This window comes from Synchiropus splendidus, chromosome 16 (assembly GCF_027744825.2).
Source record: "Synchiropus splendidus isolate RoL2022-P1 chromosome 16, RoL_Sspl_1.0, whole genome shotgun sequence".
Lineage (NCBI taxonomy): Eukaryota > Metazoa > Chordata > Actinopteri > Syngnathiformes > Callionymidae > Synchiropus > Synchiropus splendidus.
The window spans coordinates 9,288,091-9,301,230 of NC_071349.1; the positions used below are offsets into that span (position 1 = coordinate 9,288,091).

The 13,140-nt window shown below is 39.6% G+C and overlaps 2 protein-coding genes across 15 annotated transcripts in view; one reads left to right on the forward strand and one right to left on the reverse strand.

Moving 5' to 3' along the window:
• syne1b (spectrin repeat containing, nuclear envelope 1b) overlaps window positions 1-9,322 on the reverse strand; it is a 66,825-nt gene extending 57,503 nt beyond the window's left edge. For 8 of the 14 annotated variants that reach the window (XM_053844335.1, XM_053844332.1, XM_053844333.1 and 5 more), the window contains exons 1-3: window positions 3,933-4,295; window positions 2,351-2,412; window positions 337-432 (exon numbers count right to left, since the gene is read on the reverse strand). In XM_053844335.1, the coding sequence (XP_053700310.1) occupies window positions 337-432; window positions 2,351-2,412; window positions 3,933-4,008 (234 nt within the window). In that variant the 5' untranslated portion in view covers window positions 4,009-4,295. Of the gene's footprint in view, window positions 1-336; window positions 433-2,350; window positions 2,413-3,932; window positions 4,296-9,162 lie in introns of those variants that run through there. The other 6 variants (XM_053844337.1, XM_053844329.1, XM_053844336.1 and 3 more) reach the window with 2 other exon arrangements.
• Window positions 9,323-12,651: 3,329 nt separating this feature from the next.
• myct1b (myc target 1b) lies at window positions 12,652-13,131 on the forward strand. Its single transcript, XM_053844612.1, has one exon. It carries the CDS (start codon window positions 12,652-12,654, stop codon window positions 13,129-13,131), a length of 480 nt encoding a protein of 159 aa, XP_053700587.1.
• Window positions 13,132-13,140: the final 9 nt, after the last annotated feature.

The window sequence follows — 13,140 nt, forward strand, 5'->3', positions numbered from 1 at the left end:
AAAGAAAGACAGCTTTGATCATGTGATAACTGAAACTGCTCCAGGTCAGACTTCTTATTCTACACAATAATGGTAAAGGGTCTGACCATAGGATTCACTGTAGTAATTCTCAGGATGGCGTGTTAGGATTCTCTTCTGGATTTGAATAAGACAATGTGTTTCAGCTTCAAAGTTCTCTGGTTGTCCCACTGAAGTGGAGGTACCAGTGCTATCATGCAGCGTCATTGTAAAGCTTCAGCTTCAATATAAGCTCTAATGAAAAACACTTGTCCGAACCAGGGACGCACAAAATCCTTGCAAAAGATTTCACCCAACAAAGTAATGATCAATACTTACAAGTCGCTGACCAGAGAGGACTTCCAGCAGAGCCAAGAGCTTCACCCCATCTTTGATGTCCTCAAAAAGGTCATTCACCTCAAGGGGTGGTTTGTGCTAAATGAAAAGGGAAACAAATGCAGCACCATAAAAATCTGTACTAAGGTTGTAGTATACCACTGAACTTAAGTGGACTGTGAGTTTGGTGGAACATTACACTTTAGTAGCAACTTCATTAGCAACAAAATTTAGCTTCTAGGAATTTAATAGCTGACTAATGTGTGAAAGTTCCATTATAAGTTTCATGAAAGACTAGAAATGAATTATAAATAGGTTGATGCTGGTGAGCGGGGTATTGGTATTCAAACCACATTTTCAGGACCAGGGAGCTGCCTAGTCCTGTTTGTGAGGAACAGGCAGCTGCCACAGAGCTTCCCTGCTGCTGAAAAGATGGCACTTTTTCCTTGTGGTGGCCAAGTGCCCAGCCCTGAGGCCGGCAGCCTTCCTTAAGCTCTGACGCTCGGTTGTTCCTTGATGTCTAGTTAACACTAAGATGTCAACAGCACTTTCTGAGTGTTAGTAAACACAGCATGTGTTGGTCATCGGCCACTTGGTTCACTTCACACCTATGATATAATCTATATTCATTTCACTAGATAGATGCAGTATTTTGTTTTTCCATCCATTTAAAAATACCCTCTGGATCTAGGAGTCGCTGTTTTCACACTAGAATTGCTGAACAGTAGGAAAAAAAGGGAGCGCTGAGCACAGGAAATGAACACAGAATGTTTGACAGCAGAGGAAGTTTGTCCTTTGATTTCTGAACTTTTCCACAGAAGCAAATCACCCCTCCGATAAACCCGACCACAATCCTCCTGCCCAAACACACGGCATGGGATTCAATCAGAGTCCATTTCTTCAAAATGAGGCATATACAAGACATATATGTTCCATCGAGTAGACGATTAAAATGATAATGATGTCTGTTATCCTCATACACACCTTCACACAGGACAAAAATACAGAATACAAGTTATTTTCTTGATACTTTAGTGTGTTACAAAATATTCTATCAAAAGAGATTAAACACTCAGATTCTTCAAATCCTATTTTAAAGTGAGTATTGTTTAATCCTCCAGCTCAATTCGCACTTCATTTAGTTCAAGTTATTTATAGGGCCGTGATTTGCGTGGAGATTCATGTGCTGTTTTTTCACTGCAGTTTATATGTAAGAGTCTTTGGAGCAGACAATCACCTGCAGGGAAATGTCCTCACCCTCTTGTTCCCCATCTGTTAACTGCCTCGCTCGCCAACAGAAAATTCACTTGCATATACCATGACACACACCAACAGACTATAAATACACGCAAAACAAATTGCGAAAATTCAAGTTAAAAAAAGTCTTAATGACTAATGCTGCAGAGGGATTCACCACTTTGAACTGCAGCCTCATCTGTGACCTTTAGAAACAACTTTGCACTGCACCGAAGTAACTTCTTCTGATCCGTTTACCCTTCACTGAATGCACCGAGCGGTCATTACTAATGATGTGAATTATTCATCATATACAGTTAACCGAGCAAATGTATTTAAGTGAGTCCAGCACTGTAATACAGGCCATCGTAACTGCATGACAAAGCAGCCTGTAGTGTCAGTAAAGCTAAATATAAGCCATTATAGATGAGCTGAATAGTTACAGAGGGCAATTCATAAAGCAAATTAAATCAGCAGATACAGTAAGTGGATCTCTCCAGCAATGTTGGATCCAGTATCAGGAGCACTCATACATTTACATTTGCTTTGATGAAATTGGGATCGAAAGTCAGCAGTCATTGAGGAGTGTGAGCAGGAGTACAGAGAACCTGAGCATCTTCAACTCTGACTCTTCTTGTTTTCGTGTTAGAACTCAAGCTTCTTCTCCTTTGCTCTCACAACAGATTACAATACAGCAATGGGACCTAAAACACTGGAGTCCAATTCAGCTGGACTGATCGCATCAACGCGATACTAAAGGTTTAGAAAAAAACAAACTTACCTTTGCTAAATGAGAGTTAATCCATTTTGTGAAAGTCCGTTTTTGCACCACCTCCTGCTCGTCTGTAAAAATAAAAGATTGAGTATAAACAAAAGGTTTCACAGTGTTCATACAAGGTAACTCCATTGGTAAAAGATGAAAAATACAGCAATTGAAACCAAAATTGTCCAGAGGAACATAACATTAATATAATAACTGAAATACAACCTATCCTTAAATAAAATGGAGGGAAAAATGCAAAATATATTTGCACAAAATAGCAATAAACTAGTATACATAATTTTTGGGACAGAGTCGTGCTAAAATACAGGTAATTAAAGATGAATTAATATCGGATTATATACACTGAACATGAACGCTAATAATAATAGCAATAATTAATGTTGCAGCAACAATGTATTTCCACAGGAAATTAATTTCAATCTTCATGTAAAGTAAAAACATCTTCATCTCCTTCAATTCTATAAATTCCTGTCTACAATTTAGCAATTCATTGGCTTCATTCATATAGTTAGGAAATTACAAACATTTTTTTGACCAGTTTTTGAACTGTTTCTCGGTAAGATAATGCTTTATGAAGCAGTTTTAAAATAATACTGGCAAAGCCATCCATCCACTTTCATAAACTAAAGCTGGTGTTGCAATGCAGGAAGCTGCAGAACAGAAAATGAAGCTAGCAACAACTCAAAAAATGTTACACACACAAACACAAACACAGCACATCAAGCTCAACCAAAATGCAGCAAAACCTCTATAGCATTGCAGTCCAGAACCACATTAGTACCCAACCCTGCTGTAAACAATGCCTTTTGTAGTATACATGTGAGTATAGAGTGAGATGTGTTCTAAACATGATGGTGCAAAATGAGATTTTAAAGTTAGGACACTGACTTCAGAGCAGCTGATATGTACATGCAATGATAAACATGCAAAGTCATGAAATGTGTTTTATCATCACTTCCATAAATATTAAAAAGATTTATGATCTCATCTAGCTTTTCATCAGCCAAGCCAAGAAATGTATCTGCAGTGTGTGTGTGTCTGTCTGAGTGTGTGAGAGAGAGAGAGTCAGATTGGACACATATATGTGACAAATGCCCTCAAAATAGGGTCAAGCACAGGGATTACAGCGCAGGAAATCTTGATCAACACGACCCCCCCTCCACCCTAACTTTAACCCCCCTCCTAACCCACTGCATCTTTTGTGATCTGTTAATATATTCTGCTGCATAGAGGCTAGGGCTGCTCGAGACCGGCAGCAGGAGACTCGTAGTAAAGTGTCACGTCATGTGTGTCAGGATGCTAGCCCTACTCACTGCATGAAGTAGCCATTTTTAAACCCCCATCCTCCGAGATATTTAAACAAGTCACGTGTACACAGAGGAGAGCACTATACACTCAGCAGTTACATCATGGTAACCCACAGGCGATGGCAACATCATGGGAACTCAAGCATAGCACACGCACACACAGGGAGATACAGCTGCGGAGGGAAACTAGTTCATGTTAGATTCACCTACAAACCAATGGCAGATGCCTATTTATAACCCAGGCTGCTAAGAGGTGTTACTGCTCCACTTACCTCGCAGATATTGGAAAAATCCAGTGACAAGGTTTAGAGAAGTCTTCCTGGCTGAAACATGTTTGTAGTGAGCCATTCTATCTCCAGCTCGCCAATGCTTCCCCTGTGCCTCTCATGAGTCCCAAGGTTTCATATAGATATATGAGGTGAGAGACTAGGATCCACAATGAAAGTGACAAAAAAAACCAACACAACACAGATGTCCTTCTCCCCGAGCAAAACGGAGGGAGATATTATTGTGATTGGAAAGGCACCCAGACTCACACCTCCACCAGATGAGGAGTCACATCCTTCCGTCTTCCTGTGTTTTGCCCGTGCAGAGAAGCCATGCCTGCGTGGATGTGCACAGCCCCCGCTGCACTGCCTCCCTGTATCATTGCAGTGTCTGAGGCTGAGGCGAGATCAGCCGGGACCAGGGCTCCACCAATCAGCATGTGAGAGGGGGTGACATCACAGCGCTGGGCTGCATTATCCAGAATTAATCTTGGTATTGTGTGTGTGTGTGTGTGTGTGTGAGCACTGCTCCTGCAAGCCTGCCCCGCATGCCATATTTCAAAAAATCAATTTGGCAAATGCACAGCCCTGTTTGCCATGACCCCGACTGAGCCTCGTGAGGGTTAATGAGTTAACCAAAATTAAAAGTCTCGGCACAAGGAGGCGCATCAGTGCTTAATAATTCATGCTGCTGGACAACAACCACCTGCTCTCTGACGGCGTGACGGCAGAGAGGACACACCCACCCCGGGATTCCCTGTGAACGTGCAGACTGAGCCAGCGCAATAAAAGACCAGCAATGAAAGCTTCTTTCTCCTCTGTATTCAACATGAGACAGAGAAACTGGCTTTAGAAAAGGCCGCCCTGTAGGCCATTCCATTCCTCTAAAAATAGAAAAGCGTTTCTCCTTCAGTGATGAATATACTATAGAATGTTGCTATGCTATTAAAAGATGTTACGCACAAAACATAGAGAAAAGAATCACGGTTACACTTTAGATGAGGGAACACATTACCATAAATAAACTGCTTATTCATATGTATATTTGCCACATATTAGTCTGTTAGTAACCACTATAAAGTGCAGACTACCGTCTTGTTAAGCCACACTATGTTTTGCCCAGGAATAGTCAGCAAATGTTCAGTCTAAATAACACCATAATTACTGATTATTTAGAGGAAAGTGTTACCAAAAATAGAAATAAACACAGTAGTAAAAATATATTTTTTATTAACTACCATTAATATAAAAGAAAAAAAGCTATATATTTATACAGAAACATAGCTTATTATTAATAATAATTATAATTAAGGATATTTTTAATGAACATAAACTTAGCCTTTGTTTTCTTCTATATTAATAATAATAATAATGATTATTATAATTAATTATAAACTGTCTTTTTTCTTACAAATATATGTATGAAGATGTATACAGTACACATTGTAAACATATAGGGAAATATTAATAAAAAATAAAAAAAGGATATATCTATACATAAACATAGCCTGTTTTTCTTACAAATATATATACAAATATATATCCAGTACAATTTGTAAACATATAAGGAAAAAACTAGTCAAGATCTAGTCAAGAAATTCAAGATCTGTCCTCTCCAAACAATGAAAAATAGAGCTGCGGCAGAGCATCCATCAAAACTTGCATCGTATGGTCTTACTGCCCGGGTCAGCAAGGAAACACAAACAGCTGGTAAGTCCTCTTAATGTGAAGACAGTGTGATCAGTCATCCTTCCTAAGAAGATCACGCAAACATTAAAATGACTTATCCTTTTCAAATCCCATCATGTCTTGAGGAACTGCCAGTACTGCGACTCGTATTTATTTATGTCCTAAGTTCAAGGTGATGAGATAGTGATGAGCAAACAATATTACATGCAGAATATTTTAGTTTTTTCTGTTTGTTTTTGAACCTAAATAAGGGAAACCGACTTACCTACGTCAGGGGCGGGCATTTAAATTTCCAACCACGACTGTTGCGTCCAATGATTCTCTATGTGAAGCTAAGTGGCAGGTTGCACGGACAAACAGCACACAACAGCATCTGCTGTTTAGAAGAGTGATGGAGTACTTAAGGTGTTCCTCCAGCAGTCGATACCTTTTGGCAAAGCTGTGATGTGGGTGCTTCGCTCACAGGCCTTTAGGGGTCACCTGGGAACTCTGTAATAGCCCACTCACTTTGATGTTTTTTCCATCCAGTCAGAGCAGAGCCACTTAAGCCACTTTAGCCACGATCCGGTCAACAACAATCGGAACAAGCACAACATTTCTCTGTCTCGGGTGATTTTTCTGGAATTTCAGTAACGTAAAAATAGCTCATTGTTGGGGTAACCTTTCACCCCCAAAAATGGCTTCACGTCTTTCATTTTCCATGTTTTTGAACAATGTAAAACATAAAAATGCAATTCATAACTTGTGTTTAATGTGACCATTTTCTCCAGCATGTAACTACACAGTCTCGTGTTTGCAGATCTGCATGAGCACCAGCTTCTGACACTTGAGAGTAGAAGCATCCCCTCCATCTGACAACTGTGCCTGTTCTCATGACAACAGACACTGAAAACACATATCGAGGGACAACTTTCTCTGCTGAAGTGGAAAACTAGACCTTATTACAATTTATTACAACATGACATCACACGACAAGTATAACATTTTTAAAGACTGTTTTTTGCTGAGAGTTATCCTATTTATTTGGGGAAATATTGTTATCTATCTATCTATCTCTCTATCTATCTATCTGTCTGTCTGTCTGTCTGTCTGTCTGTCTGTCTATCTATTTACAGTATCTATCCATCTGTCTATCTATCATCTTTCTATCTATCCATCTGTCAATCTATCCGTCTGTCTATTTATCTATCTATCTATCTATCTATCTATCTATCTACAGTATCTATCTATCATTCTATCTATTTGTCCACAGTATCTATCTATCATTCTATCTATCTGTCTATCTATCCATCCATCCATCTATCTGTCTGTCCATCTACAGTATCTATCTATCATTCTATTTATCTACAGTATCTATCTATCTATCCATCCATCATCCATCCATCTATCTATCTGTCTACATCTATCTATTTACAGTATCTATCTATCTATCTGTCTGTCTGTCTGTCCGTCTGTCCGTCCGTCCGTCTATCTATCCATCTATCTATCTATCATCTATCTATCTATCCATCTGTCAATCTATCCATCTGTCTATCTATCCATCTATCTATCTACAGTATCTATCATTCTATCTATTTGTCTACAGTATCTATCTATCATTCCATCTATCTATCTATCTATATATCTATCTATCTACCTATCTATTTGTCTACAGTATCTATCTATCATTCTATCTGTCTATCTATCCATCCATCCATCTATCTATCCGTCTGTCTATCTATCGAACATTTAGAAGTGAATGAAACCCATTACTAGAAAATTTACTGACTTTCTAACCACTAGGAGGCATTATGGGACCACAATCAGTTTGTTGTGATGCAAAAACAAAATCGCCAAAACCTTGTCTGATAATCTGCATTCACTAAAATTAGGGGAAAAAAATTAAATTAATAATTTGCTCATACATATGTAATGTCTTCAAACGACTGTTTGTAACTTTAATTTCTTTTTTAAACTGCACCTGCTATGATTGTTTATTTACTTATTTACTGTCATTTTTGTAGAAATGACATTATTAGGAGACTCCATAAAGGGTTCTCCACGTCACGTATCTGCTGGCAGCACACTGCCAGGCGCCCTTTATGACAGGAAGTTACATTTGATTAGTGAGAAAAAAAATGTCTTAACTAGGTTTCTGCTGACAGCTGGCAACGCTTCCCAGATGTGACCCGAGACCTCGAGTCTCATAAACACATCACACAGCACTGACTCGCTGCGTCTTTTAAACAGCAGCACTGGGATTATTACCTGCGTGTGAAGCTATGATAGAACCATTTTCTTTACAATGATTTTGTTCGTTTTAAAATAACTTTGCCTTTCTAAGGAAACAGTCTTTTTTTTCATCACAGGAACTGGGTGGCATACATAAAGCCACAGAAACCATTTCAAAAAAGAAACTCTCATGGCACCGCACTGCACACAGACGTTACATTAATACTGCTCAACTTAAGCTGGTTGCCCAGTGCTACATGCTCTTCTGACACAACAGTGGCAAACAAAAGGGGACTCTATTGATCGACTGTCTTACCAAGGACAGTAGTGGTGTCAGATTTTAGTCTCACTCAGCAACTTTTTAGTGTTTCATCGTAACACTTTCAAGACTTCTCATCTCCATCACTGTTCTACAATCATTTCCCACAAAGTAATTTCAAACTTCATGGTTCTCCTTCCTCCAAGGTGACAGGAGAACAGAACCCAACAACTCTATTGTTCTACAGTTGGTGTCAATCCGTTCAGCTCAGTCCACGAGCAAACCATGACTCTACTGTCACTGCAACGGGGTCCACTCAATGGCAATCCACTTTATCTAACTGTATTGAACTGTGGAGTGATGTCATCAACAAGCGACATATTTTCGAGGCCGCGTTTGTTCAATAAAATATTTCATTTGTTGTAAAAGTTGCCTTTAAAAACTTGAAAATATCAATGAGAAAATGAATTGCATGGCACCTAGTCCATTTATTATGCAATATTTGAGTCAAAACTGAGACAAAACCATGACTTTTGGATGTTGAAACCATGACAAATGTGATCAAGTGCTTGGATATAAACAAGACAAACACAGAAGAGTAGATCGCAATCTAACTAGATCACACAAAAAAAACATAAACCACCTCCATGTCCAAATAAAAACGTGGTTACATGTGACATGATATTCCTTCAGATGATCCAGAGGAAGATTATGTGACTGTTTTTTTAGGTTATTTTTATGGCAAGATCTCCAGGAAAGAAAGCACACGAACAGAAATTCAAAATGTGTCCACTACCTCACATGACAAAATTTGTTGTGGCTGAAGTTTTTGTTCAAGGACTCTAGTCTCAGACAACACAGGCACTACAGTGATCAGAAATGTGCAGTACGTAACAGCGGTTGAGAGAAAAAATGGCAATGGTAAACTATCCACTTCCCAGAGGAGATTGTCGATTTTACAATTCTTATCGCAACACATGCCATCAAACCCGAAACTGAAAAGGCAGTATGACATTGAATCAGCATAAAACTGGTGCAGCAGAGGAGAGAAGTATTCCATCAGGAAGCAGCACTTACCCTGCAGTTTCTGCATCACATTAGCAATGTCCACGAACGACCTGCCAAAGTGCCCAGGAGTGGCCATGTCCTGTCTCCGGCGCTGCACGACAAGGTGACTGATGCTGCAAGCTGAGGCTCCCTTCACAAGCGGCGTCTGGAGCGGGACATCCCTTGTGCCCCTCCGTCCTCCTCTTCTGCCAGGAACCAAAGGACTCTCAGGTTACAGGAGCAGGTTTAGCGTCTGGCAGCAGAAATCCTTCTATTCATCACCTGCTACATAAGCTGTACTCGTACAGGAGACTTCTACCCTGAAGAGTCAATGGAATTCTGCTGTGGATAATGGATAATGAACTAGTGCTCTCAGTGAAAGAGAAATGTCTGACACCACAAAGCCGAAAAACACCCTTCTCAGTCTCAGTTGTCAGCTATGCATAAGCAAACATGTAAATAAAAAAGGCACGTATCTAGATGAGGAAGTTGAACTAGCGACAGGAAGTTAGCTTTGACAGCATGTTGTGCTGATAAAAAAAATAAAGCGCCTGCCTCACTGAAAGTTTTACGCAAGTTTAACTATCTTGGAAAGAGTTCGCGTAGCAAACTCAGCGAGTCGCACTTTAAACTGAACGCTCGTAACTATTACACAGGCGAATGTGCCGACCTTCCAGCGGGACCATCTCGCCACAGGACCAGATGAACTGTTGCACTGTTGCCAATGGCAACGGCGGAAATCCAGCATGGCGGACGTGTCGTGCTAAAAAAGAAGATTAACCACACAGTGGAAGGGCGGATATCAGTTATGTTTCTGTTTCACAATATGAGTTACAACATTCTGTGTTTAAAAATAAATATGTATAATTATTATTTTATTAATATTGCCTTTCGCATGGCATTGAACAAAGCAAAACAAAAACATGATGGAAATTTGCGAGTAAAAAGTTGAATATCAGTAAAACTGCGAAAGCTTTTTTGTACTATGAGACGTTGACAAACACACAAAACGAAGTGAAATTCTGGAGAGAGAGAAAAGAAAACAAATACAAAAAGCGTTTGGGATGCTCTCCTCAAATCGAGACTGTATAAAATCCCAGCAACAACTGAACGCATCACCAACAACTAATAAATATTACGGACCAAAATTGCTTAAAATTCTATCAATGATATAAATGTTTGAAGGATTTTAACCTAACAAGCTAAAAAAAAAAAAAAAAAGGGGGTATACATTATTTTACCAACATAGTGCAGATACAGATGCATAAATCTGTAACACTAAATAAAATGCAAATTTCTGGTTAATAATCGGGATTTCATCATCCACAACAATCGATCTCGTGAAAAACGTATTACTTGTGAAGCTATTGGTTTTTAAAGTGTGCTGGTGACATCTGCTGGATTTTCATGAGAACTGCATGCTCATTGCGCAAATCAAAGATCTGGGTCACTTCATCATTATAGAATAATAATTATTAATATTATTTTCATAGGAACATTAATACATTTTTTCAAATTCAGAAAATATAGTGATAGCACTTTCTTGACAGTGTAATGTGTTTTTATTATTATTAAATTTAAGGACGTGTTCCTAAAAAAAGATCAGTGGACACTTCAGAGTTACTAAGGAGGACAGAAAAGGCAGTTATTTATAGAACCAAATGCACTTCAATAAGCATTTATTGGTTGTGTTTTAGACTTGTTTTCACTCAGGATTGAATTTGATAAAGCAGTTTCTAAGTCGTTCTTTATAATCACTCCAAAAGCCTCATTCTTGAATCATATTAGATCATCATACTCCTTTAAGTGGCCTGAAGGGAATCTAATAAACTATTTGGACAGCCACTGTCTCAGGTGGGAAAAGTGCGGCCCTGGGGCCACATGGGGTCCTGTGCCCTCAACTGCTATAGATTTTATCATTAAAATAGAAACCCATCTATTTTTAGGCCTTTATTTCTCTTTTCAAATTATATTTTCTTATGGGTGAAGCTGATGTGGTCAGTAGTTTTTTAAACCCACGCAAAGAAATAATTGTTAAATAAAATATATTTCTAAAATAAAGTGCCTTTTTCCACGCAGCCCCATAGACCAGTCTCAGTTTACAATGTGGCCCCTAAAGCAATTTAATTTCCCACCCCTGATCTGAACTTACAAGTAGGCGTTTTAAATTATCAAAGTGCGAGAACATTGTGGGTCTAAAGGGTAAGAGTGAAGTGTGAGGTCAGCAACAATGGACGGATATCCCTGCAGAGAGTCTGCAGTCTCCCATGGATGGCGAGACCCTCGTGGTCCAGCTTATCTAAGCACCACAATGGCCGGACACACTCAAAACTTTGACGAAACAGAAAGTCATTACCATTTTAACAAATTGCACTGGAGATTTTATGAGACAGAAATATGCAAAATATGCTCATCTTACATGAGGGTAAGAAAAACGTATCGATCCCGAGGAAACAATGCAAAAGGAAACTGAGGTTTGTCCCACGCAGATAAGCTGTGCACATGCTAATTTTAAAACCAGAAAAGGAAGGAAGTGAGACTGCAATGTTTCCTTCACCGTTCAAGGGGGGGAAAAATCCAGAAGTTTGTCTTGGAAAAGTTTAGTGTTGGTCCGTCTGCTCAGAGGGAACGTTTCACTGGCGCGGCAGGACGATGGAACATAATGAGACGCATCCATTTTTGGAAATATTAAAATCATTCAACCTCAGTAAGTCGACTCAATACTCTGTTCCATAAAGTTTTCTTTTATAAGACGTGTTTGTTGTTGCATAACAGCTTTAGACTTAAAAGAATTACATGATACTACCAGTAAAATAACATGCCCCTCAAATGCAGTTCACGTTGGAGTCTCTGAATATGCTGAAGTCTTAGGAATCTCCCAGTTATATAGCTATATAATTGGAAAATCATCTACTCGTATGTCCATCTGTACTTCCTTGTTCATTTAGTAGTTGGAGGCTCAGGGTGGATGGTTAAGGTGAGGAAGACGAGAGACATGAGGAGGGAAAATTGAGGTAGGATATGAGAATACTCTGCCTCATTTTAGGGACCAATGTGGTAGGTTTTCTTTAATAAAATAAGCTATAAATCTCACATGCTGCATGGCAGAAATGTGAGAAAAAGTCCACCAACTGGGTAATAACATTAGAGCTGACATTAAAACCTATTGCTGTGTTTCAATTGTAATGTTTCCGCAGAAACGACTGCTGCGGACACTGAACTCGAGCTAAAGAGATGATGTAAGATTTATGTAACGCTCCAAGTTTAGCAGCGTCCCACAATATGAAATCAATAGGCGCGATACGTCTAAACCACTGTAAGGTGTGCTTTGCTTTCTCTAAAAATCATATCTGCAGACGATTTTTTTTATGTTCATATGTTTTCAATAAACGGCACAGTACTAGCTGAGTGTCAAATTTAGTCAGAAATTACAGTTGAAGTTTTAAACACAGATGGATGGATGGATGAGTGGCTATTCACATGTTATTGCAAATGTTTCTCTTTGGTTTCCCAGATGATATGATTCTGGCCTTTTGTTTATCCATCCTGGTCGGCCTTCTGCTGGGGGCTCTGGTCTACATCGCAATGACTTGGGCGTCAAGAAAGACCGCCTCTGCCAGGATCACCAGACGCTCCAAGAAGAAGTCCACCCGGACTCAGTCTCAGAACCCGATGAGCGGCTTGTACCGCAGCACTTTCCTCTCCGTCTACAGACAGCCCTCGGTAGAGCCAGTCGGCCCACTGGGGAGTAAACCAGGAACAGAGACCTCCACCTTCCGACCTCTGCCCAAGAGAAGCAGAGCCAGTCTGGATATGGGGCAGGATACCCAGATTCCTGATGAGACCAGCACCACAAACTCGGACTCAGCAGCTCTGGTGCCGAATAAAAGGCATTCCTTCTGGTTGGGGAGCAATGGACTAAAAGGATTCCTCCCGTCCCAGACCCCCCCACCTGCATATGACAGTGTCATCCATGCCTATGAGGAAACTTGCACTTGATAAACAAAA

Excerpts from the sequence above, each read along its gene's own strand:
- myct1b (XM_053844612.1), top strand. The coding sequence starts at position 12,652 with ATGATTCTGGCCTTTTGTTTATCCATCCTGGTCGGCCTTCTGCTGGGG.